Below are 27,439 nucleotides of genomic sequence, written 5' to 3' on the forward strand. Positions count from 1 at the left end.
CTTCCTCCCTGGTATCAATCTCCCCAGCACTGATTCCATCAGCACCTCCTCCCAAGTCCCTTCCTTTTCCTCAGCTTCCAGTAGAGAGCATTCCCCCGCCCTTAAAAGTCCAGGTAAGGTTATCAACCCAGTCTACCCTAGGGAAAAGTACCTTCCCTCCCCAATTATAGGTTTGAAAGGCTTGGAACACTCCTCCCTGGGCTCTCCACCACCCTCTCAGTTTTTCTACCCCACGTGGCCTTATTGGGCATGCTAGGGACCTACCAAGTGCACATCTAAGTCTCATTCCCCTGCACCTTCAATTAAAGAGAGATCAAGATCCCCTTCGTTGCAAAGATCAGCCTCTCTCAAGCACAGAAAGACTTGTAGTGAGAGCCTGAATATGAAGAAGAGGCTTCCACCAGCCATCCTGGAGATGCAGTGACAGAGCAAGCAGTGGTTTGTTTTTCATCAGCTCCTGATAAGACAGTCTCGCCAACTCCAGTTCCACCTTCAGGTTTTTGTAGGACTTTCCAGGACCTGGTTGGGAGAATACCTGAGACACTCAAGACACAGAAAAGACCCCATAAGCTCTTCAACATTCTCCACTTCCAGATACCAGCCAAGACTGGTCTTGGCTGTCTATATAGTGTTCGTAGAATCATAGAATATCATAGTTGGAAGGGACCTCAAGAGGTCATCTAGTCCAACCCCCTGTTCAAAGCGAGGACCAATCCCCAATTTTTGCCACAGATCCCTAAATGGCCCTCTCAAGGATTGAACTCACAACCCTGGATTTAGCAGGCCAATGCTCAAACCACTGAGCTATCCCTCCCCCCTAGAGCCAGGGAATAACTTATAGTAGACACAGGCCTCAATCCCTACAACCTCAAAAAGGGCTGAGAGGGAGATAGTAAGCAGTTAAAGTCAGTTCCTCTCCAAGTGGGTTACTCACTGCATATCTATTTGTTACAAACTGACAGATATGCCTCTTCTGGGAATTAGGGCTCATCCAACTAGGGCTCAGGCAACCATTCTTAGAGTTCTCAAGAAACATTCCCATGTCAGAGATTTGTAAAGTAGCTATGTGGAGCTCTCCACATACATTTTCTTTAACCACTGCCTTTGACCTGGCTGCCAGATCTGATGCTTGGTTTAGAAGGGCTTTCTTCAACTCTCCCTTTGACTAGTTAATCTTCTGTAGTTATTTAGATAAGACTTCTCAGTTCTCCCTCCAGTGTGGTGACTAGCAAGCAGTGATACAATAGTGGGATCCATATAGACGAAGACTCAAAGTAGAAAGGATGGTTAATTACCTTACAGTGAGATTCTTCTAGCTGTCTTGTCCATGTAGATCCCACATATCACCCTCCATCACCAGCTCTGTTCCTTTGGAGTCCTTATTCTGGGATTCCAAATTAGCAAGGGAATTGAAAGTTGGTTGGGTCCTTTATGCCCTTGTCACAGGGAGGGTGAGGATGTGCAGGGAACAGGTGTTGCCCCAACAGATGCTGCTTTCTAAAAAGTTCTGAACTTGCATGCACAGACAAGACATCTCAAAGAACCATGGTTACTGTAAGGGTAAGTAATATTTTTCTATTTACCAAGAGAAATAGCTACAGCAGCCCCTTCTCTATCACCTTCTTCCCAAAAACCCAATAATTTTGAATTAAAAGTCCTATTGTGATTTTAACCATGCCCTTTAAATCCTTTTAAAGAAAATACTGAAGCATTCCCTGTACTCAGTTCAGCAGTCCCAGAACTTTTAGTCATTTTACAAGGATGGATTCCACTGTGTGGATGATTATATTTTTCTTGACAAGAAAGTACCACTTAAATTACAATGCTCTCTCATATCTTTGTGAAGGAGCACTGGTAGAACAGTGGTGATTAGTAGTAAGCTATAGGATTGTTTTCATGATAGCTTAAATTAATATACTTACTCTCCACCATCCAAGACATCCTTATCAAGTTTAGGTAAACCTTAAATAATCAAGAAAGCTTATTTACTTGAGCAGTAGATGAAATAAACAATTTCACAAACTTGCAACCAAGTGAAGAGGTTTTTGGAAAACTTTGTTCTAACAGTTGTGTTGGTAAATTGGAATGTTGAGTGCACTAGTAGGAATTTCTCACCCTTGCCACATTAAGTATTACTTGAATATAGTATTACTTATATTTAGTTAGAAGCACAGGCTACTAGCTTACTAACCTCTGTACCAGTTAGGAAATATAGCATTCCTCTCTGAATAAGTGGCCTGAATTTTCAGCTGATTTTTGGGTGCTCACACTGAGATATCTGAAAGGGGCCTGATCTTCATAAATTGCTGAGTACCTGTCCTCTGAAAATCAGGCCTCCTTTAAGGTGTCTCACACTGAGCATCCAAAAACTTAGGCTCCCAGAATCACTATACATATTTGAAAAGTTAGGGCAGATATGTCTGAAGACAAGGGGCCAGATTCACTCCAGATTGTCTGCTTCTGTAGGTGTAAATGCAGTACAGAGCCCTATAAGTGGAAAGTCCACCAAAGGAGAGACTGCAGTAAGTTTAAGTGTCCACATCTCCCTACTTGCTAGGGTTCAAAACTGCCTCAAAAATTGGTGGTGTTGCTGTGGAGAGAAACTAAAGCTGTTCTCCTGGCATGAAACTCCAAAAGAAATCTGTAATAGAAACGTCACCTGCCCTCCCCTAGGTATGTATCAGTCGGGCTGAATCTGGCCCTATTTTCAAAAGAGCAAATGTTAAAATAATGGGGAGTATGGAAGAGCACAACTGCTTCTCTTCTTCTAAAAGCAAAGAGAGTGCTGCCCTCCCTGTCTCTTTTGGCTTGGAGGAACTCATTTCCCTAGAACTCGCACTCATCCATAGCTGGTACAATGAGGACTCAATAAGGAGGGAATCATAAATCGGAGCAGACAAGTTGTTTCTGGGCTTCCCATTAGTTCCTTCTAGTAGATGGAACACAGCGCTATCTCATGGGAGAAGGAGTGTCCCAGGTGGTAATAACCTATTCACCTTCTCTTTGGAGGATGGGGGTCAGATCTTTTAATGCTGGAATCCATCCCCACTCGGGGGAGAGGGGAAGAATAGCAACCCCTTCTTCCCAGTATCCCACTTCTCTCTTGGAAATGTGAGGGTGAGTAGCTAAATTATGTAATATTCCTTTTGTTTTGTCTTAAAATCTTGTAATGTGCATGACTTTTTATGGGGTATTTCAAAAATTTTAGAAGGGGGAAAAATAACCTTTGAGACCTCACAATTGTATTTGTTTTTGCATCAATACAGATTCCTTATCCTCATCAAATTCTCAATCCTAGTGGAAATGGGGGGAGGGGTGGGAATAACCAAGGATTTTTCTGTACATACATCTACTTTTACCTGGCATGCTTGACTTTTTTTCTTTTAGCCCCATTTTTCCTTTTTGCTGAATCCCACCTCTGTAACTTTCTTCAATGCTGCATAACCTCATGATGTCAAGACCTGTGATGACAGACACAAAAACTCGCTCTCCTATCTTGATCTACTTTCACTTCTGTGAAAGAGCATGTTACCATAAAACACTCATGATGAGAATTCTGCTTCTTGAAAAACTTCATAATTCATCATAAAAATCTATAGCAGGAAGTGGAATTAAGTGTTGGAGGGCCATTGAACAGTGGATTTTTCAAATAAATCATAATTAGAGGACTGTATTAGACGTGATTAGGCATCTGTGCCAAGGAACTTTGCACTGATCTACTGTGAATATTCACTGAGCATTCAATAGCCCTTAAAGTGTCTCATTTCTTATCTGCTCTCAGGAGGTCAATGATAGGCCATCAGACACTAACATAAAATATGAAAGAATACTACAGGTCAGCCATTCCAAATACATCAGTGCCAGTCATGGTAATGTCTACCTGTTCCAACAATGGGACATAATGAGGCTCGAGACCTTTCACAGTTCCAGCTGGGAAGAGGAGTGGGAATGAGAGAGATACTGGGTGGGTTGGAGGAAAGAGGTTGAGAGTGGGTTTGTACAAAGCTGAAATTCAGCAAAAGCTTATAAACCATATAGACAACAGGACTGCATTTTTCAGCATCACCAGTGAAATGTGAAAGCAGGTGGGTTGTGAATGAGTTCAACCGCTGAGTGTTGGGACTGGCACTGCTGGGGAAAGTATTTGGACATTGGACATTTGTGATTGGGCTTGACAACAGTGAGTTAGGCTCAATTTAGATGTAGGTAAGTCCAGCAAGTGGGAGGAGATATGGTGGTTGTTAGTGATGCATGTTGTGGTGGGTACATCTAGCTCTCTCTCCACCTTTGATTGTGTGCTTTTTCACCTCTCCTATATACCAATACCACCTCCTGTGTGCCTATGATTCTCATTTTGTCACCTGTTCAACATCACCACCCCAAATCTGTTTGAAGCTCTGTGACCTCTGGTGACCCGTATGGAAAGCCAGAAGTGAATGCAAAGCATAATTTTACAAATAGGGAGCTGAGAAGGGAAGGTGGGCAAGCTGTGTCCAGAGTTAGACAGGACTGCAGATAAGGCATTGGGTGAGGTGCTCTGGCTGGTAGATTAGGGCTATGTGTTATGTGGAATGCCTGGAAGATGAGGTCCCTGTGCAGCTGCATACCTTGGGATGATTTATTGATTCATGTACTGGCCCAAAGCACAACTTCAAACTGCCTATCCTTTAATAATAAACCTTAAGTGCTCCATGGCACTGCTGCTTATCCTACCCACAACATCCTAAGCAATATAGTTACCTGCTACCTCTGTAGGTACCATAATTAGTTCCTGGAGTGGAGAAGGGCATTTCTGGTGGCACACAAAGTTAAAAGCAGATCTGGCTGGGGTTGAACAGGAAAGTGAGGGAAAAGTGGGGTGAGAGGAAGGAGAGGATCTGGGTAGCGGATGAATGGTATCTCAGCAGTCCTGGTGAGTTAGAATTATTAATATTTATGCAGGGTATTACCACAACATTAATTTAACCATAAATTCCTTTATTAAATCCAAATGCTAAATGGTATTTCTACAATTGTTCTAAATGTGTCTAACAGCCTAAAAATAAGCAGTCACTGCACCCAATACAGTAACAAAACATTTATAAGCATTTGATCAAGATACTTACAAACAAGCTAAACTCAGAGCTGCTCAGACCCATATTGGTTAGCTCCAAAGTGGTCAGGCAGGTATTAGCAATTAACCCTTTAAGGTATTATGTTTATACCCTTCAACAAACAAGTGATGTCATTGCCACTTACTGACTTCAGCTAAAAACCAGTTTGAGACAGTTCTTCCTTATTTGCAGTCTTACTCCAGATATGATTTACAACCTCCTGTCTGCCCAAGGCCTTTCCTCCCCTCCTCCTTGCTCACCAACAGTTGTTTCATTGCACCTGGGTTCACATAGGCTTTAACATGGGTATGTGGGTTGGGAAGGGCCACGTTGTCTCATTTTAAGACAGATTATCTTTGTTTTATTTAAAACCGTCTGCAGTCATCCCTATCAGTCAGAGGTCTTCCTTTTAGAAACTTTCCCTTCATTCTTTGAACCAGACATCCTCCCTGCTTCATTCCTTCTGGCCATATAATTCATTGTCATCAAGGGCTTCCTTTTACTTGCTAGTCAGAGCCTTTCTTTACAACACATATATTTTCTTAACCAAACTTAAACTAACTCTAATTCTTTAATTTTGCATTAATCCTGTATGCTGGAAGATGTGACTTCTCAACAGCCATGATGACTTTCTTCCCAGCAGGGTCCCCTGAATATCTGAAGTATCAGCCAGAAGGTACAGGAGCTTCCCATAGGAAACTGTACTTTCAGCTACCATACTGAAGAATAAGACAGCTTCTCTTTCCTCTATTACAGGCTGTTCCTCATCTTCCCCTGCCCAGCCAACAAATTTCTGGGACCTCTAGAGCTCTGGGCTACCAGAGACTTGGGGGAGTGTAGGGAAACGTGTGTCTTGGATAGTCCTGTTCCTAGCCCTGCCTCTTGCCTCTGGCTCTATAAAAATTGTAAGTTAGGACACTTACTGAAGGTCTTTCTTCCCAAATACTGCCTAGGTTACACAGATAAAAGCTCTATTGGAGAACTTATCATCATCATTAAACGTGTATGATGGTAACACCTAAAAGCCACAACTAGGTTGGGCCCCATTGTGCTTGGCACTGTACAGACATATAATAAATAATAGTCCCTATCTTGAATAGCTTACAGTCCAGGAGGCAAAATGCAAGTAGATGGAACAAATGCACCATGATAAGATGGGGAGATGGGTTAGCAAATAAAAACAGTAAGATGTGCAAATTCTTAGCTGGTCATGTGACTTATACTTGCTCTGTTATATACAGTGGTGTTTGATCTAGCAATAGCAATTATCCCTTATGTTAAACAAATATTAAACATTTTTATCAAAATTACATTGAAGAGATACACAGTGACCAAAACCTCCAGCAGGCCTGGAATCATTAACTAACTCTAATAGTTGTTGTTAGCTTTGAAAGAACAGGCATTTGGGATTTGTAGGGTTTTCATAAAATATTAATATAGCCTATTGGTTATATTATATTAAAGAAGTTTAATGATTTAGTTTCCTCTAGGGCATTTATTTTCACAGACTCAGGGCAAGAATACAGGGTCTGATTCACCATTACATTTCTGCCTTCGTACGCTATATTTTCCAGTGCAAGCAGAAATAGCTACTAGGGAATTCCTCTAGCATAGTTATTCTGTGTCTGAGTTGCCCCCAATCTCTAGTGTATGGGCATGACTGGAGTAAGGAGAGCAGCCTGCATACTTCTCTGTGACAGTCATCTCCAGTTGCCTTAGGGGCTCCTTATAGCCATAGGTAGATAGATGCACATAATGGAAGAGCTGAGGCTGCTCTTGGGAGATGTAAAGATGGCATAAAGATATAACTCACATACTTAGTGGAGTTTGGGAACAACTAGGAATCAGGCCCATAGAGTGCAATTAGAAAAGTTCCGTAAAAACAGAGGGATGGGGAAGTAATATAACTGACTTATGAGAAAAGCAAAAGCAGAAACCTCTTTTACAGTCATTGCAACCACCTCACACATGTACCAGTTTTTCCAGATCATCCTCAAAACTCCTATTTGATGTGGAAGAGTTGAAAGATCTGTCAAGAAAAAGGAAATTAAATATTTCTCTTGTGCATTTAACTTCAAAAAGAGAGGTGTTAAAATCAGGGACCAAATGTTAGCAGTTCAATTACATGGAAAGGTATATTCAAAGAGAGAGTTCAGAGAAAATTCTGTCTGTAAGGAAGAAAAAGGGTAGATACTTCTGATGCTGATGAGAAATAACTTATTTAAGTTTTATTAACTTCTAAATATGATGGACAAAAGTTTGCTCACAGTTACACAGGTGCAACTCCACTGATTACAATGGAGTTATATGTGTATAACAGTAAAACCATGTCTTCTTCTCTTACTACCTTTTCTAGAATTAGAGCAGGGAGTGGAAAGGGAAATCTAAGTATGATGATTGCATGTTAATTTTTTTTTGGTTATGTATAATAATCCCTGTTCCTACAGCATGTATTTTCTGTACATAAACATTGCTAGCAATCTTGGAGAAGTGACTGTTGGAGAAGTGCAGTATTTATACTGCAAACCTTCTGTCTGTTTTCAGATACAAAAAAGATCATATGACATTACATATTTTACCTATCCTATTTCTCTTGGAGATAAAGAAGTGTTTGTGCTATATCTCCAACTGGTGTAAATTGACATAGCCTTATTAAGTCAATGGAACAATGCTGATTTACAGTAACTCAGGATCTGGCCCTCTAGGTCTATTACCCACTTTAGGGTTTTGGAGCTTGGCCAAAAAATGGGAGTCTAAGAAAAGTACGATCTTCTTGTAACACCTCAGCGTGCCTAGGAAGGTCTGTTAGGCCTTGTCTACACTACAGGGGTAAATCGACCTAAGTTACGCAACTCCAGCTAGGTGAATAACTTACCTTAGGTTGACTTACTGTGGTGTCTACACCAGGCTGGGTCGACAGGAGACACTCTCCCATAGAGTTACCTTGTGCTTCTTGTTCCAGTGGAGTAACGGAGTTGATGGGAGAGCGATCTCTGGTCAATTTAGCGGGTCTTCACTAGACCGGCTAAATAGACCCCCGGTGCATCAGTCGCCACAGCATTGATCCCCGGTAAGTGTACACATGCCCTTAGAATACAAGAGGTCAGCATACTCCAGGTCCCCAAATCTGACCTGCCGCCATTTCCATCACACAGAACTCAATAAGTCAGGGCATCTGTGTTTGGATTTGTGGTTTTGTGTTCATCCCTTTCCCCATGGAGAATTAATTTTCACAGATGATATGTTTTAGTGCTTTAGAAGAAAATACATTAGAAGAAAATTGTTTATGAATAAACTGACAAAAGATGGAATGCATGTGATGCTTCTTTGGGAGGGACAAAGAGAAGCTAGTAAAACTAAGTGGTACAGAGTTAAAGTCTATGTGACAGTTTAAATACCTTGGTTCAGAGTTGAGCTATGATGGGAATGTGGATATGGATGTTAGGAGTCGCATAAAGAGTGGTTGGTGCAAAAGGTGGGAGTTGACAGGAATCCTCTGTGATATGATTATGATTATTAGTGAAGGAACAAGTGGTACAATAAGGATGGAAAAAAGTTCAAAATAGAAAGTAGGGAGGTAGAACATAGATTTATAAGTCAAAAAGGAAGAAAAATGCCAAAGGGGCTTAGGTAGGCATCATACATTTTAGTCATTCAGTAGCCTTGGGGTTGCAGTGTGGAGTCTGGAAAGTCCAGCACAAGATGAGAAGTCATCTAGTAGTTGTGCAGCATCCTCAACCACACCACCACTCTATAGAAGGCTGTTATGAGTCCCAAGGTGTGGTCATTTGCTGCACACCTTACCACTTGCATCTGAAGCAGTTGATCTTACACCAGAAATAGTACTGCAGCTCAAAGCCAGGCTGTATCACATCAGGCTGAGTAATGAGTTTTTTGTAGAGGGAGCAGCTCATTCCCATGAGGCTCACCACAATGTGGAAGCATGTCAGGAGCCATGGATCTTGAACCCAGGCCCACAGTATTGCTCAGCCCCAGACTCCCTTTACTGGAAAGATATGATGGTTCTTGCAGTAAGTTTCCTTGGTTCCTTACCTAATGCAGCTTATGCTCCAGCCACAGGACTATGTCACAGAACAAGCTAAGGTGGGGCTGGTACAGAGCTTGTGTTTACTGGGAACCCCCTAGCATGGACCTCTCCCCTTCTAGAGTAGGGTCACCCCTTTTGACTAATTGGAACTCATTCTTACCAGCATTTGCTACTATTTTCAATTATCCTCACAAACACCACATGGTAGAGACTGCCTTATGAAAGTATTGGCAAACCCAGGGATCAGCCCCTTATTATGTCTCCTAGTTCAGGCCCATGGCCAGAGATTCTGCCGGGAACAAGGCTGCTCTTCTCCATCAGTTTCAAAATTGTCTTTGCAAAGAACTAAAAGATAAGCTGGCACAGGTGGACTCCTCCCCCACCAGTCTAGAAGTCTTTATGGACCTACATATCCAGATGGACACCAGACTTCATGAATGGCAAGTGGAACAGGAGGGTCCTGACTACCTCCTGCACTTACCCAAGGTTCAGCCCTCAGGCACAAGAAAGATCAGCCTCAGTTAGGGAACTGGGGGAGGCCTCAAGAGCCAGGGGCGATGGGGAGGAGGGGAGGTCTGGGGAGGCACCAGCAGCTTGGGGGACCAGGGAAACAGCAGGGGGCAGGGTGCCAAAATACAAGTTTGCCAGGGTGTCATTTTCCCTAAGGCTGACCTTGACAAGGCTGGCCTTAAGGATGAGCAATGCGGGCGACCTCCCAGTGTACCATGGTTGGGGCATGTCGTGGTCAAGAAGGTGTTGCTAGAGGGTGCCTTGGCAGCAGGGCCGTCTCCAGCTTTTTTGCCACCCCAAGCGGGAGGGGGGAAAAGAAAAATTATTGAGCTGCCGCCAAAATGGAAGGGAGGGAATGAAGGAGTTGCCGCTGAAGACCCGGACGTGGCACCCCAATAACTGACGGAGTGCCGCCCCTTTCTATGGGCCGCCCCAGGCAACTGCTTCCTTCGCTGGTGCCTGGAGCCAGCCCTGCTTGGCAGTCACCAGGAAGTTGACTGTAGCTGTGGTGGTGGTGGGGGAGGGTGCCATTGCCCCTCCCCCCCATCAGCAGTTACCAGTCACCTATGGAAGACGCACTCAACAGGAATGGTTGGAGATGGAGCACAAGAGCTGCTGGCTGTGACTAATGGGACAAAGCAAAGGCGAAGGTATGTTTTAGTGTTTTGTTCAACCAAATGTGTCAAGAGATAGCGTTTCTATTACTTTCCTTGAGAGGTTATTGTACAGGTGATATATAGAATCTCCCTTCTAGGTAATTTTCCCTATATCCAGACTAAATGTTCTTTTCCTCTATACTTCCTTGACCTCAAAATATCCTCTTCTCTAATAATAATAAAAAACCATGATTTCCCTAATGTCTTTTCAAAATTACTATCTCCAGGATGCTATCATTCTTGTACTCTCTGGTGTTTCTTTTCCTACCTTTTCAGGGTGCTGGAACAATTTGTATAATGGGGGTGCTGACAGCCATTCACCCAAACTGTAAATCCCGTGTATGATGGAAACCACTTCCAGCCAGAGGGTGTGGCAGCAGTCCCCAACACTTCTAGTTCCAGCGCCTATGTGCCTTTTGATGTTCTTTCAAAATTGTGCTTCTGATCTGTATTCTAATCTTCTATTGATAATATCCATGTCACGACCCAAGCCGTTACCCCAAGAATGTGGCACTATTGACAAGGGATACAATATTAATTTTTATTTTCTGATTAAGCAGCCAATTCTACTTTTACACTATTAGAAATATACTATTCTGAGTTTAATGGGTGCACTTTTGCATCACAGCTCATTTACGTTCAGCTTCCATGGCCACAGATCAGCAGCTGTGTAGCAGAATTACTATCTTCAGCAAACCAGAGGTCAAAAGTTTCTCAAACATTTTTCCCCGATTTGCCCCTCCCTAGGGACAGTTCCAATATTCAGGGATTTTTCTTATATAAGTGCCTTTCCCCGCTAACAAATCCTGTCCTGATTTCTCATACTTGCTATACTTGCTATCTGGTCACCCTCCTCCACCTCCAATATCTCAGTCCCACACAGTATCGCTATCCTAAAGGGGAGCAAGCAACATATCTTTTCCCAGACAAAACTACTGAGGCAAAGGCTGTAATATATAGCTAACAGAGTAGTGGATTAAAAATATCAGGTATTTAGGCGGACATTCTCTATTAGATTTTTACAGTGTTAAGGAACGTCAAATTTTGAGCTTAAAGTACTTGACAAGTATCTCATTAATACCCTTATAAACCTAATACAGTATCGAGGAATATACCTTTAAGGGTGTTGTCTTGAAGTGCAAAAATCTTTAACTAACCATGAGTTAATCTATGTTGCATGATTGGCTTATTAACTGACTCGTTTGCATTTAGTTTTTTTATCCTGCCTGAGACTTGGAAACTCTCTGAATGACTTACTCGGTGAATAGATAATTTCATGCCTTGTCATCTGTAAACCAGCTGTGTTCATAACTGAAGAGTGTATAGAGTGAAATTCATAAAGAGTGAAATCCTGCCATGGCACCGGAAGGAATGCTAAGCAGTGCTTCCTCTGCTTGAGAGATCCTGCTGACTGGTGTAGTATTCAGTAGAGTGATCTGGGAAGCTGCTTAGTTAGTATAAACAGCTCCCTCCTGGCTAGCAAATGGGGTAGATGGTGACTGGACAGACTGACCTGCTGCACACTGTGGGACTGTAGGGCATCACTAGTGTGAGTCTGTTTTACTAATGCTCCCTCACATGCTGCATCCTGCTCTGCTACAGTGGACAGGGAAGAGGCTCTCTATGCAACATTCCTTGTGCTTTCTACACCCAGACAGCAGGATTTGACTCAAATGAGGATGCAAAAGAGGATTCTTAGAATGCTACAGGGTAGACGCGGCCCTTTAGGGACAGATGGGTTCAACCCCGCTTGTGCCTAGTTATCTGCCTCCTAGGTGATAGGTTTTGGCATGGGCTTGTGATTGGGTCAGGTGACCTGGCATCGTGTGATGGCATGGATTTTAGCATGGGCTTGTGAGTGGGTCAGGTGACCTGGCATCACGTGTTGGTAGCCTGTGGATGGGGCTTCCTAAAAGAAGAAGCCTGCTCTGTAAGCAAGGGGGACATTTGTTTCTAGGAAAGACCAGGAAGAGACCTCTCTGGAGATGCCTAGACTGGGCCTGGTAGAGCACCCCTCCTCAAAGGGACCTGGGGAACTGAGGTCTGGGGTTCTGATACAAAGGTGCAAAGGAGAGATTCCTTCAGGGAGCAAGAAGGCACCTAGAGGGGAATGAGGGTCAGAGGAGACCAGGAGTGAAGCTCTCCTTCCCCTGGCAGAGGGAAAGACATGGCTGGAGCTGCCTGTAGCCAGGGTCAAGAGCAAAACGCTTCAGAGGGAATTAGGAGCCCAAGAGGGGCATAATGGAATGCTGTACATGGAAAAAGAAGGCTAGGATAGTCTAGCTTTGAGTGGAACTGTTATTTTATGTTAATAAACCAGACCCTAGAAGGGAGAGTAATTTTGTTTGATGAAGGAAGGAAATTGAGGTGGTTGCAGAGTCTGACACCAGATGAGTCAAGATTCTACTATGTCCATGATGAAAGAAAAAAAATGGAACACTCCAGAAATCTTGACAAATTACTGCAGTAACAAACAATCTTTTAATGTGTGCTCTAGTTCTGTGTATTTGAACTTTTCAGTATCTATTACTTTACTTGCCTTCTGCTGTCAGGATCTCATCTTTCTATATTTCCAAAATTGAAACATGACTAGTCCTGCAAAGCCATGACCTCTATTAGAGATAGTGGGAAGAAGGGACATTATTATCTGAAGTGAATTGACAAAAAATTCTTCCCTACAAAAAGCCCAAATTTTTGCCTTTTCATTAAATCAGTTAAAAGATAAAATGTGCTATTCTGGCTTTGGCGTGCTCCCATTTTCACACAGTTCTGTTTTTTTTATCTCTGAAGAGAGACAGTTCGACAATAGTTTGGCTACTGGAATCAGATATTGGGAGAGGGGAGGGAGAAAAGTTTTGAGAAACTTTTGACCAATGGTTTGCTGAGGATAATTATTCTCCTAAACAGCCACTGATCCTTCACTATGGAATCTGAATGCAAATTTACCATGATGCAAAGGTAGACCAGTTAAACTCAGAACAGTCTATTTCTGAGCAAAATTAGAGTTAGATGCTTAATCAGAAAATAAAAATTAATATTGTAACTCCTAGTTGGACGATGAATTTGGTGTAGTAAGAAAGTGCTGTGAATAGAAAAATTATCACTTGGCTCAGTATATTGCAAATATAAAAATCATGAGGGCATCTGTATTTCATTCAAATTAGTCAGAGGTGGAAGGAAAATTGTACAAATTATCATTACTCTAGTCTCTTGAAGCATTTCAGATATAGCAAGTACCTGAACCATGCAGATTTGGAAGTTTAGAAACACATGATTCAAAGCTGAGTCTAGTTAACATGAAAAAGGTTAAAAGACTGTAACCAAGCACAAGATCCCTCTCAGTAACAGACCACAGGCTCCTCTGTCTCAAGCCTCAGACCCACTGTTTCTTATAGCCTTTAAGGTCACCACTTATAACAAAATCAGTATTATTAATTCAAGGAATAAGATGATCACCTTTCCCAACTGATTTCAGAGTAACAGCCGTGTTAGTCTGTATTCTCAAAAAGAAAAGGAGTACTTGTGGCACCTTAGAGACTAACCAATTTATCAGAGCATAAGCTTTCGTGAGCTACAGCTCACTTCCTCAGATGCATATAGTTAGAGTCTTTACTTGTGGACTGCTTAGTTGATCTTTATCCCTACAAAAGGAAGTATTTTTTCACACAATGCACAGTCAACCTGTGGAACTCCTTGCCAGAGGATGTTGTGAAGGCCAAGACTATAACAGGGTTCAAAAAAGAACTAGATACATTCATGGAGGATAGATCCATCAATGGCTGTTAGTCAGGATGGGCAGTGATGGTGTCCCTAGCCTCTGTTTGCCAGAAGCGGGGAATGGGCGACATTCCCTCTGGGGCACCTGGCATTGGCCACCGTCGGAAGACAGGATACTGGGCTAAATGGACATTTGATCTGACCCAGTATGGCCGTTCTTATGTTCTTATGAGATAAACCAGTCCTTGGGAGAAGCGAAGACAAAAAATTCACTGCAGGGTGAATTTAGCAGGGTTTTAGGAGAGTTGAAGAATTAGACTTGTATTGGATCTATTTAAGAATAAGTAAGAGTATATTGGATATCCGAGTGTACAACAAAAGAAGGCCACATTCTGCCCTTGAGTATGCTCCCACAGGGTTACAGTTGATTTGTATGGTATACCTGCATGCACAAGGGCAGAAACTGGCCTTTACATGGCGGATGGATTGCATAGTCCCATTGATCGTTTGAGTATTGTCACTTGCACATTTTTGATTGTCACATGTCACTGTTATAGAAAAAGAGCATTCCAGCAAGAGGCAACCTTTAGCAATACCATTTCTGATTCAGCTTCATCAATGTTTCATATAGAGCACATTTAAAAGGTGTTACCCTGTCTCCCCATTTAAATTGACACTAGAATGAGATTTCCCTGCTAAGATGAGATAGAATGATATTCCATATACAATTAGTCGAACAAGGTGTTTGAATCCAGTCTGTCACAGTGATAAATTATAATGCTATTCCTGTAGTCATCTTGGTCACTTCAGCCTGTGTGACTGTAACTTCACTTGTACTGCAACTAAACTCCAGCTCACTATTCTCAAATCTGAAGTTTGTATTCAAGCAGCATTTTGGACTCCATTATGATATTTGCACACAGTTATACAACATAATGTTTTATGCTAATGCCAGTTCCTAGAAGGATGTGCACGATAAAACCATTAAAGGTACAGCAAAAATGCTGTCTGGAGGTGCCACAAGTACTCCTTTTCTTTTGCGAATACAGACTAACACGGCTGCTACTCTGAAATATAATAATCAAGTTGACTTTAATTATCTTTTCATGTAAACCACTGGGTCTTTAACCTTGATGGTGATATATTTTCAATATCAGTTTCAGCTAAAGCAGGCTCCCCAGGTAATAGCAATACACATCAGACAGAAATATAAACTAATAAAATCTAATTCTGCTTAATTATATGTATTTAACATTACTAAAGATGTTAAAAAAGCTGTTAGTTTTGTGAAATTGCATACAAGAGGAGATTAGAGTTTCAAACAAGCAAACAAAAAATCCCTCACTCTTAAATGAAAGATGTTGTGTATTGTTGTTATTAGAGTAACAACCAGAGACTCCAACTAATATCAGGGCTAAGTGCTATATAGTACCTTTCCCCAAAGAGCTTCTAAGCTAAATAGACAAGACAGACAAAGAGTGTTACATGAACAGATCTGTCCACAAATGAAGTTTGAATATACAAAAAATATTCGTCTAATTCTGTCTCTAATTAAGTCATGCTCAGATTCTTTCATCTGGTTGTATCTATACAATCAGAGGGTATCACATATTTGTAGAAAACTCTTAAGTGCCTGATCTTAATAAGTGACTACAATGGGAGTTGAATGATAGATGTGCAGCATCAGTCAGGATCAAATTCTTGATAATTTTTAAATTGCAATTTACAAAAATTACTATTTGAGATTATATTTTATCTTGAATATAAATTATATCTAATCCTATTTTATTACATATAGCATCATTCCTACAAACTGTTTCAATATGTTGAACAAAGTAAGGACCAGATATGAAGATGTATGCATGTGAGTAGTCCCACTGAACCCAGTTAACTGAATTAATTAATTAATCAGTTAATTAAGGGGCCAGTTCTACAAACCTTACTCCTATAGATGAACCAGTAATATAGTTAAAGGCAGAGGTTCTAGGATCATAAAGATTTCCCCTGTTCTCCTACACTCAACATTGCTATTCTTTGTGACAATACCCAGTTATTTTCAGTTTCTTTCAACTCACATAGCTGGAGGGATAGTTTTATGATAAGGCACAACACTAAAGCCAGGAAATGTGTGTTCTGTTCACAGTGCAGTCTCAGACTTTCTGTGTCATCTAAGGGTGAGATGCTAACCTCTGTTGCTTCACTGATAAACCATGTTCCAATATATCTACTGTACTGGGGTGCTGTCAGGCTTAATCTGTAAAGCACATTGAAGTCCTCAAATGGAAAGGACTTTAAAAGTACAAAGTCTTTCTATAATTTTCTTCAGCCTGCAGATGAATGATAGCATGGAAAGGAAGTAGTGGGCATAGAATCATAGAATATCAGGGTTGGAAGGGACCTCAGGAGGTCATCTAGTCCAACCCCCTGCTCAAAGCAGGACCAATCCCCAACTAAATCATCCCAGCCAGGGCTTTGGCAAGCCTGACCTTAAAAATATCTAAGGAAGGAGATTCCACCACCTCCCTAGGTAACACATTCCAGTGTTTCACCACCCTCCCAGTGAAAAAGATTTTCCTAATATCCAACCTAAACCTCCCCCACTGCAACTTGAGACCATTACTCCTTGTTCTGTCATCAGCTACCACTGAGAACAGTCTAGATCCATCCTCTTTGAAACCCTCTTTCAGGTAGTTGAAAGCAGCTATCAAATCCCCCCCCCCCATTCTTCTCTTCCGCAGACTAAACAATCCCAGTTCCCTCAGCCTCTCCTCATAAGTCATGTGCTCCAGTCCCCTAATCATTTTTGTTGCCCTCCGCTGGACGTTTTCCAATTTTTCCACATCCTTCTTGTAGCGTGGGGCCCAAAACTGGACACAGTACTCCAGATGAGGCCTCACCAATGTCGAATAGAGGGGAACGATCAAGTCCCTCGATATGCTGGCAATGCCCCTACTTATACATCCCAAAATGCCATTGGCCTTCTTGGCAACAAGGGCACACTGTTGACTCATATCTAGCCTCTTGTCCACTGTAACGCCTAGGTCCTTTTCTGCAGAACTGCTGCCGAGCCATTCGGTCCCTAGTCTGTAGCGGTGCATGGGATTCTTCCGTTCTAAGTGCAGGACTCTGCACTTGTCCTTGTTGAACCTCATCAGATTTCTTTTGGCCCAATCCTCCAATTTGTCTCGGTCCCTCTGTATCCTATCCCTACCTTCCAGCGTATCTACCTCTCCTCCCAGTTTAGTGTCATCTGCAAACTTGCTGAGGGTGCAATCCACACCATCCTCTAGACCATTTATGAAGATATTGAAGAAAACCGGCCCGAGGACCGACCCTTGGGGCACTCTACTTGATACCGGCTGCCAACTAGACATGGAGCCATTGATCACTACCCGTTGAGCCCGACAATCTAGCCAACTTTCTATCCACCTTATAGTCCATTCATCCAGCCCATACTTCTTTAACTTGCTGGCAAGAATACTGTGGGAGACTGTGTCAAAAGCTTTGCTAAAGTCAAGGAACAACACGTCCACTGCTTTCCCCTCAACCACAGCGCCAGTTATCTCGTCATAGAAGGCAATTAGATTAGTCAGGCATGACTTGCCCTTGGTGAATCCATGCTGACTGTTCCTGATCACTTTCCTCTCCTCTAAGTGCTTCAGAATTGATTCCTTGAGGACCTGCTTCATGATTTTTCCAGGGACTGAGGTGAGGCTGACTGGCCTGTAGTTCCCAGGATCCTCCTTCTTCCCTTTTTTAAAGATGGGCAAGTACTGTGTTAGTGGTTTTTGGAGAGCTGGAGGGAACTATGCGGTAGCAGTGATCAAAAAGGAATGTAGATAAGGTATGGGGGAACTGGAGCAGACTTCTAATTTGATACAAAAGAAGGGAGGCACTGCAGTTCAGGGATGGATAGAGGGTGAGGGGAGAAAGACTAATAAAGAAATAGAGACAGACATGCTTGGCTTTTTGCTCTGTGTTAAGACTCAAGAGTTAAGCATTCTTTGGTAACCTGCTTAGAGTCCAGTCCTGCTTGCACTGAAGTAAGTGGTAATGCTCTTATTCATTTCAATTGTATCAGGATCAAGCCCTAAATACTATATTCTAGAGCTGGTTTTCACTCTTGAATTGTAAAAAAATCTCTCGCAAAAGGTACAGGTTTTATTTCTATCTTTTGGTTCTTTTTTTTCGCCTCTCATGTCCTTTATAACAACCTTCTCCTTTCTTCTCATCCTGGATTCTTAGCTGACTATTCAGTGAAACATTTTCTCATCGACATGAAATATTTTGATAAAGTAATACAATATTGGAATAATTATTTTTTCTTTTGGCACATTCTTTCATAGTTTATTTTATTTTATTTCAACTGTTTGAGATTTATACCCCATACAGGACAAGTATGCATAGGAAAGCCAATGTGAACGGGACGGCTTTTGCAAATGGTGAAGTTCCATTCCTCCCTCATTGCTGTAAAGTGTCAGATAGTGTGTTGAATGGACTGTCTTACAAGGATAATCAGAACAAAGATCCATGGAGCATAATTCACAGAGCAATATCTACTTTTGTTTAACATAGTTTGCCCTTTAAGTTTAAGTTTCGTTTGGGCTCTTTCAGCACTTTGTGGAGATTAGTTCTAGTGACACTCTTCCACGTGGTTCTGAATTAATTAAGTAAATCGATTTCTTTCACTTGGCTGAAAAGCAGCTTAATCATCATTTTGCTCTAGTTTTTTTCCCCTATTCTCCTCTCTTCTGCTCCTCATAACTTATACCAACACCTAAAGAATTTTCTACAGAAAGATGACTAATGATTAGCCCCTTCATGATTCCCCATTGGTTAGAACAGCTACATGTGACTTTTAGCAATTATAAAGCCAAAAAGATTCAAAGAGAACCGGAAAATACTTGATGTGCAGTGTCCATATGGTGGTGCAATGTTTTAGTCATGACATTGCAGCTCTGCATCAGTACATGATGATGCTTGCTCACAAATCGCACAAACCAATGTCAGAATGTCAGCATGTGTCTATCTGTGACTTTCATATACTCCATTCAACACTATCACCCCTCTCCCACTCTTCCTTTCCTCTCACACCTACCTGGTTGATGGGAGGGAGGGACTGTTCCTCCTCTCTCCCGTCCTGTTCCTCACTTCTTTCTGCCTTCTGAGAAGGAGATTTCTTTCCTCTCACTTTACTACTTTCAACTACACATTCCCCCCCCCCCCGCCCTGGCTGCTTAGGTGGATGGTAGGGAACCTGGTTCTTCAGGTGAATTTGATCAGTGTTCCCCATCTATATCAGTGCAACATAGAGAGTGTGTTCCACCTGATAGGAGCCACATTCAGATCTGTGGACTCTACAAGTCTCTAAGAGCCTTCTGTGGCTTATAAGGTCCTAGATTGAGCTTCAGCAAGTATCTCTGGGCTAATGTGTGCTGGAAAGCTGATAACTAATCGTTTATCTGGAATGACAGATCCAGTTTTTGTCTGATCTGTGATATTAGAAGGAAGTTCATTGTTAAACTCTCATCCTATAAGTATCAGACTAAACATCTTATCCAGCTCCCATTACAGCTGTTTTTCCATTAGAAAAACATGCATTGCCTTTATTAGGAGTTGGTTGGGCCCTAAGAAACCAATTCATTTTTTTTATTTGAAGAATCAGAATAAAAGGCATATACAGGTGTTTCTCCATTATATTTTGGGATAATAGTATATACTAAATTCAAGTTTTCAGTGAAAATGAAAACAGACACAGAGGGACAAGATGAAACAAATTAAACATGCACAGCTTCTAAGTAAATGGACATGAACAGATTCCTGAAACAAAACAGGGTAAACAAAATTATTCAAGGGTTTGTGAATAACGCATGTGAGGAGAGATGGAGAGAGCCATTGTGTTAAATTATCCAAGGTACAAAGTCCAACTCAGCCAATCATATACCATCATTTATAAAAGTAAACAAAAGTTGGAGATAAATAGACTGGTACTAATTGGATTTTTTAGGTTAGCAACAAGTTGAAAGATTCTAGAAATGGGAAGTAATGTCTCACTGAAGTGCTTTTGGCTTCATTAATTTCATTGGGCTGAGGTTGCCATCATTCTTGATATTGTTTATCTGGGAGCCACTGAAAGGGCCAGTGGGATGGGTGGGCTGGAAGGAGCAAGTTCATCATCATGGCTCCCATTATCCTTATCACTTCTAGGGGCCCCAGGATCCATGACAACACCACTGGGCCTTTATTATCCTGATCCTGAAAGATGTGCTAACCAGACAAAGCCATAGAGAGGGAAGCTTAATGGCATCAGCACCTCCGCCAGCTCCGGCTAGCTCCTGAACAACATCTAAAATGTGAACCTGAGGTGCCTACTGTTATGCCCTTGTTCATGTGTCATTTTCTTTCCTCTCCTTATTTCTCCTCTTTTCTGTCTTTCTCTTTTTGCCTTCTGGCTAAAAAGAGCCTGCCTTAGTTGGACAAGACAACTCCCCCTTTTACAACACTGCTGTGAGCCTGTGCCCAGAAAGACCAGCTGAAAGCAATGCCTTAGACGGCCTGACACTGGTAAAAGTTTGCCAGGTTTAGGAGTGTCTGATAAGACCATGAACTGTACCTGTAATTTCACAATTGAGAGTGATTGTCGGAGACAGAAGCTGTATTTTCTATGTCTGCTATTCTTTTGTCTCCCCTTTTGTGTGAGTTTATCTTGTTTTCTTTTAAAGAAAACAGGATTTGACTTCAATGACCACAGCTCAAGACCATTTGAATGAACTTTCTTTTATCCCCAAAAGGAACAGTTAATACCATCATTCATTCAATTTGAAAAGACTATCAAACAGAGGCTTTCTCTGATAAAAAAAAGTCCTTAGAGCTAAAGGGAAACAGAATATAGGAAATCGTTCAGATGAAAGGCTTATTTACTTCTTAAGTTTCAAATGCTTTGCTGTTTTCCTTCCCCTTCTGTGTGTGTTTAATAAAAGGTTTAAAAGATTTTTAATTGTGGTTGTTACAATGGGAATAAACCAGCGATAATATGGCACAGACATATTCAATGTTGTAACAGTAAACAAGGGTCTTCTTAATAGTTATCCCTTGGTGGGTCAAAGACACCCCCTTAACACAACAGAGCTAAATTTATAAGTCTAGAAAAGAGAGGACTCGGGGGGCACATGATCTTTGTCTATAAATATTTTTAAGATAAAGATATTTAAAGAAGGAACAGAACTGTCCACGATCTCAGGGAATGTTAGAACAAGGAGAAGTGGCCTTAAGCTAAGGAAAGGAATATTTAGGCTAGACCTGACAGGGAAAGTTTTTAACAAGAACAACTGGCCAGTAGAATGGCTATGCTTAAGATGCCATTACTGCAGATATCCAAAGACAGAAGCAATAAGACATTAATGGAAATGATGTAGTGAAGAGCCCAGCAAAATTAAGAGGGTCAGATTAGGTGACCCAAGTGGTCATTACTGGCTCTACTGCTAAACAATTCCATGAAAATGGATTGTTTTTCAAACAGTATTTCTTTCAACCGGTGTGTTAATACGTTAATTCATTAAGTGTCAAAGCAAAGTATCACAGTTTTAGAGAACGCATGGACAAATCCTGTTGTCTATGGTAATTGACTCATGTCACAAAACCCAAGCTGCATGGCAGTTGCTAACTTATAATTGCGCTAACATAAAATATAATTCAGACAAGTTTTTCCAGGGTACATTTGAATCATCTTCTCTGTGACAGCATTATTTGTAACAGTTAACATGTAAAGTTTTATGCTGTCATAAACGGCAGTTTTATTCCTGACACTTCTGTCTAGCCTAACCTAAGGACTGATGTAACTGGAGTTGCTAATATTTACTATGCCTCTTGTGACCTACCAAAAAGAGAGCAGATTGCACATTCAGTGAAAAGGGCTTACTCTGGATGTCTTGCTCTATAAACTAAAGAAAAGGGAGAGAAATCAGCTTACAGACTCCTATTTGCTATCGTTGAACTTGTATTTGCTATCTAGGATGGATTGTTAGAACTATGAATGCATTCAGTGTTCTCCATTTTGATTTTTATGAGCCCACAGGAAAAACCATGTTGCTCATGACCTTCATCTCATCCTCCAATACCTCACATGTCCCCTTTCCTGAGTCTAGGTCTATGAATTCCTAATGTCCCATCACTCCAAATTGTAGGCACATGAATAAATAAAAATTAAATGTGTTAATGTCAAAGTTTTGCTTTTCTTTCCTTTCGGTTTAATAAAAATACTGTGTGTTTGTATAGTGCTTTCCATCCAAGGATCTTAAACATCTTAGCAATGTGGATCAGTTTTCTTAGCCTCATTTTATAGGTGGAGAAACTAAGGCACAAAGAAGTTAAGTGAATTGCCAAGGTCAGCCACTGAGTCACTGGCAAAGTGAGGAATTGAACACAGATCTCTCGGATCTAAGTTGCCTGCACTAGCCAATAGATAACACCATCTACCTTCTATTTCTTGTCTCCAGTGAGCATTTTTATAAAATCACCATTCTATTTTTCTTTTTCACCTTGCCTAGTTTGCCTTCCTTCTAATCTGCCTTCTAGTCCTCTTGTTTCCCTCTCTAACTTGGTTCACACACAAGGAATAATGGGACAGGAGGATCTTCAGGGCTTGATTTTCCTCTTCTGTGCTGTGTTCTTTTGAGTTCAGTGGCCACATCCTTTATCCTTGAGGTGCAGTCTGAAGGAAATATTGCCTCAGTGCTGTGTAGCTGGCTTCTTTTCAGCATGAGAGCTGTCTACAGCTGTGAGGTAGCCTATGGCCAAAGGTTACATTGACAGCTCCATAGAGGAAGGACTGCAGCAGAGCTTAGTGCAGCTTGTGTCAGTCACCCAGCTCTGTGAAGATACGGAAGTTTAGGTGTGGCATAGAAGGAACCCTCATCCCATGGGAAGTTCATTAAAAAGTGGCTTTAAAGTGATAAATTATTAATATTTATTTTAAAATGCAAGAATCAGATTTTGTTTTTTCAGTATTTTAATATCCCAGATTCACCTATATCAGCTTTATCATTTGGTTGTATGATCTCATGAACAACTGATTTGTTTGCACTGAGGTAAAGGACAGTTTATTCATATGTCTTGTCTGTGACTTTCCTTAGGAGTGTCCCAGTGGGATTGTTAATGAAGAGACCTTCAAAGAGATTTATTCTCAGTTCTTTCCACAGGGAGGTGAGTACTTTGCAGACATAATTAGCATTGCTAGCATTTACAGAGAACTGCGCTTGTGAATTTCTAAATTGGATTATCAGCCCATTGTTCATATTAATAAACTGTTGTATAAAGTTCTGTAGAGAATTGTAAGTATCTTAATGAATAGAAGTGTTCACAGGCATGTATGACAGTAATCAAAAAGAGGAGGTATTTACAAGGTGTCAGGATATAGTTGTGATACACAATCTGAGTATCTTTGAAAATCAGGATTTTCTCAGCATGTCATCTCCTTGTAAGCTTTAATGCAGCTATATCTTTGCTACTCTTTGTCCCCTCCCCCCAAGATCTTACACAATAGGAATTTGTGTAGGAGGTAGTTTAAATGTGTGGGCCAAATTCAAATCTAGTGTAAGAGGGTGAAATCCCATTAACGTCAGTGGGATTTCTTTCCCTATTCCAGGTCTTTTTTCATCCTCTTTATTCAGTGAAATAGTTTCCAGTGATGTTCAGTAATTTCTCAATCTTCCCCATATTTCAGTGAAATGAAAGTACACAATCACTTATGACTAATGTTTTTTCTTGAACCTCAGATTTTCCTTTAGTGTTTATTTCCCCCCCCCCCTTTCCTTCTACTGTTCCCTCCCCACTTCTTTTCTATTCAGTTCTCCTTGTTCATCTCTTCCTAAAATGCTGGAGAGTGGAAGATTTCCATGGAGCTACCTGGCAATGGCTGTTGCTTTTCACTTTTATGTAAAACCTTAATTAGTAGCAACCAAAACTCCCAATTAGTTTTATTTTAAATAAAAAACTAGAAGGTAAAGGGGTAATAAACCCAAGTAAAGGGGTTACCACTGTTGAAACCCACAGCAAGCAGGAACATTCAAAAGGAAGAACAAAACATTTAAGAAGAGTAGAACTGCCTGATGATTGTCTAACTGTCTAGTTTTTTATTCCAATCAGTATAAAACTGTAGTATCAGTTATAAGTTATCCTGGTTTGTAAAAGGTAGCTTTTCCCACATGCTTTAGCAAGTTAAAGCAACAGAAGAAAGAAACTATGAACATCCTATCTTCCATATTTTCACGAATAGGCATTCTCCAATCTAGACCAATATAACAGAACTCACCCTTTTTTACTCTTGCTTCATATGATGTTGGTAAAATACATGAAACAAATGTTACAGCCATATAGGGCTTGTTACTGCAAAGCACTGTGCATTCTCAGTTCCAAATGATTTTAAGAACATAGAGTGAAATCCTGACCCCACTGAAGTTAATGGCAAAGCTCTCACCCATAGCATGTAGGCTTTCCTGAATTGAGAAACTTCTTTTCTACATATTTCTCAAAGGGGCTCCACATATACTAATATCATCTTTTAATGTGGACAAATATAGAGGTATCAAATCCAGTGAATTCATTCATCAATAATAGGAGGTGTTATGGAGAGCTAATAATGTGTTTATCCTTCAGAGGTTTTTATAGCAGTTCATCAGAATTTCATGATTGTAACTCCACTCTCTACCTCTCATATCTCTGCTCATAATTCTCCTTGAACCACGAGGAATATAAATTACATTAATTAAAAAAAAATTCAAACATGTGAACAGCTATCACCATAAATTTAGTATATGATCTATTGGGATTGTGAGAGAAGATAGCATATAAGGCCTGCTTTTTCTTTTGGTTAGACCAGTTTTACATCAGTGTAACTCTATTGACTCCTATGGAATTAGTTATGATTTGCACTAATGTCAATAAGCTCAGAATCTGTCCCATGATGTTTCTCTTTTCTTAGGGCACTTCACATTGAACAGAGGTTCAAATGTATGAATGAGACCACAAGATTCTTTGAGGACATTGTTAATAGTGGCTCCGTTATAAACCACATCCACATACATAATTTCCTTAAACTCACTGTTCCCAGTTCTAATATGCTTGATTGTATTCTTCATTAGAGCTATCATATTGTTAACGTGCAAGATTCAAGTAATTCTTATAAAGTATATAGGAAGGATAGTGATCGATATGTCAGTCATATTTGGGGATATATGTTCCTATTTCAGTGCATGGCAGGTGGAATTTTTAAAAGTGTCCAGCATTGTCCTAACTCTGCTCCCATTAAAGCCAGTGATAAAACTGGCATTGATTTCAATGGGAGCCAAGTTAGCCCAATGCAGAGTTGCTTTTTAAAATCCCAAACAGAAACATCACTCATTTACAAAAGTCAGGCCAGTTATGTAGCCAAATTTTCATTGCAAGAAGCACATACTAAAGAATGTCATTTTGCTTCCCTTTACACTCACATTTTGTATATTCAGAAGACTCAATGTCCTAATTATTATTTTTAACAGTAGTTTGGTATTAAAAAAGTGAACTATTCATCAGTGACTGTCTACTGAAACTTTATTCTTCTAGTCAGAGATAAAATACTTATGCATGTTAGAAGATCAGGTACAACACAAATTCATGCCTCCCTTTCAATTTTTGTTGTGAAAGAATATTTTCATTCTTTTTAAATTATATCAGTATACAAAGGAAAAAATAGTGATTTGATAGTGTAATCCTTACTCGGGCAGAAAACTGCACAGAGATTTGCTTGGGTTAGGATTACAACATTCAGCTGTATTAGGAATTTCCAGTAGTTTAGAATAAAGACTTTGATCCTACTCAGAGAGCCACAAGGGCTGCATGGAGGTTCATTGGTTTTATTTGGGCTCTGTGCAGGTGCAGGGGTTGACCTGTGCAGTTCTCTGTGTGGGACTGACACTAAAGTCAATTCTTTGCTCCTCAGGTATTCAAGATGCCTTGTTAGTGCAATAATTTACAGATACCATGCATACATTTAAACTGATCCAGATTATCAGATGTAAACTCCTAAACAAAGGGCGAGATTGGGTGCTGAGCTCTTTTGAAAGTCTCGCCAAAACAGTCCATGTATTTAGAGTCAGAGAGGTTTAGGCAAGAAGGGGCCACCAGATTATCTAGTCTGACTTCCTGCATATCACAGGCCACCAACACCACCCAGCACCAGCACACTAAACCTAACAACTAAAATTAGACCAAGTATTAAAGCTCACAGGAGACTAAATTGTTATGTGCCACACGCAGAGCGTGGGAGGGACTGAGGTGCATCAATGCCAGAGGTCCCTGCAGTGGCAGGGAATTGATTGAGTGAGCTATACCTCGATGATCCCAGCAAGTGACCTGCATCCCACAGAGGAGGTCACTGCCCATCTGACCTTGGGGAAAATTCTTTCCCAACCCCACATATTGCAATCAGTTAAATGTGAGCAAGAACCAGCCAAAGCAGGATGCCATCTCAGAGAACCATCCCACCCTGTCCAATGTCCCACCTCTAGCTGTGGCCCTCTCTGCTGCTTCACAGAAAGAAGACCAAAAAAATCTGAGAATACACTGGAGAAAAAAATTCCTTCCTGACTCCTGCAGATGACCAACTGTGAAACCCTTAAGCATGAGATTTCAGTAACATAAGACATAAACCGGAAGGGATTTCGCCCAGGGCTGCTGAGCCCTACTCTCCTCCTAACCCCACATTTGAGACCTTCAGTTAGTTTGCAGTTAAATTTTCTTGGATTGTTTTTATGTATATCGGATTATTCAAAAGAATACATTGATTAGCTAACTATAAAGAAATAGGTGTGGTATACACCTAAAATCATCATTCCTGTATTATATGTAGCTATGTGCATCAGCAGCTCATATAGTATAAACCAGGGATCAGCAATCTTTGGCACATGGCCCGTCAGGAAAATCCACTGGCGGGCTGGGATGGTTTGTTTACCTACAGCGTCCACAGGTTCGGCTGATTGCAGCTCCCACTGGCTGCGGTTTGCCGCTCCAGGCCAATGGGGGCTGTGGGAAGCGGCACGGCCGAGGGATGTGCTGGCTGCCGCTTCCCGCAGTGCCTATTGACCTGGAACAGCGAACCGTGGCCAGTGGGAGCTGCGATTGGCCAAACCTGCGGATGCTGCAGGTAAACAAACCTTCCTGGCTCACCAGCGGATTTCCCTGATGGCCGTGTGCCAAAGGTTGCCGATCCCGGTGTAAACAATACAAAAAATGAGACAACTTCTTGTTAGATCATCCCATTCCATTTGAGGAAGCCAACTACGGTGTAACATTTCCTCTGTACAGTAATCAAGCAACTTCCACCAGTCCTCAGGACATTAGTTTCACATGTTACCAGGCAAGTCATTTCATTAAAGTGCAGG

At 41.1% G+C, this 27,439-nt stretch overlaps 1 protein-coding gene across 6 annotated transcripts in view; it reads left to right on the forward strand.

Moving 5' to 3' along the window:
- The window catches only part of KCNIP4 (potassium voltage-gated channel interacting protein 4), a gene marked incomplete at its 5' end in the record, with an annotated part of 476,849 nt that overhangs the window by 418,966 nt on the left and 30,444 nt on the right, over positions 1–27,439 (forward strand). For all 6 annotated transcript variants that reach the window (XM_084627276.1, XM_084627275.1, XM_084627278.1 and 3 more), the window contains one exon: positions 23,156–23,225. In XM_084627276.1, coding sequence (XP_084483402.1) covers positions 23,156–23,225 — 70 coding nt within the window. The remainder of the gene's footprint in view (positions 1–23,155; positions 23,226–27,439) is intronic.

This window comes from Lepidochelys olivacea (assembly GCF_965140295.1).
Source record: "Lepidochelys olivacea isolate rLepOli2 genome assembly, chromosome: 4".
NCBI classification, from domain to species: Eukaryota; Metazoa; Chordata; order Testudines; family Cheloniidae; genus Lepidochelys; species Lepidochelys olivacea.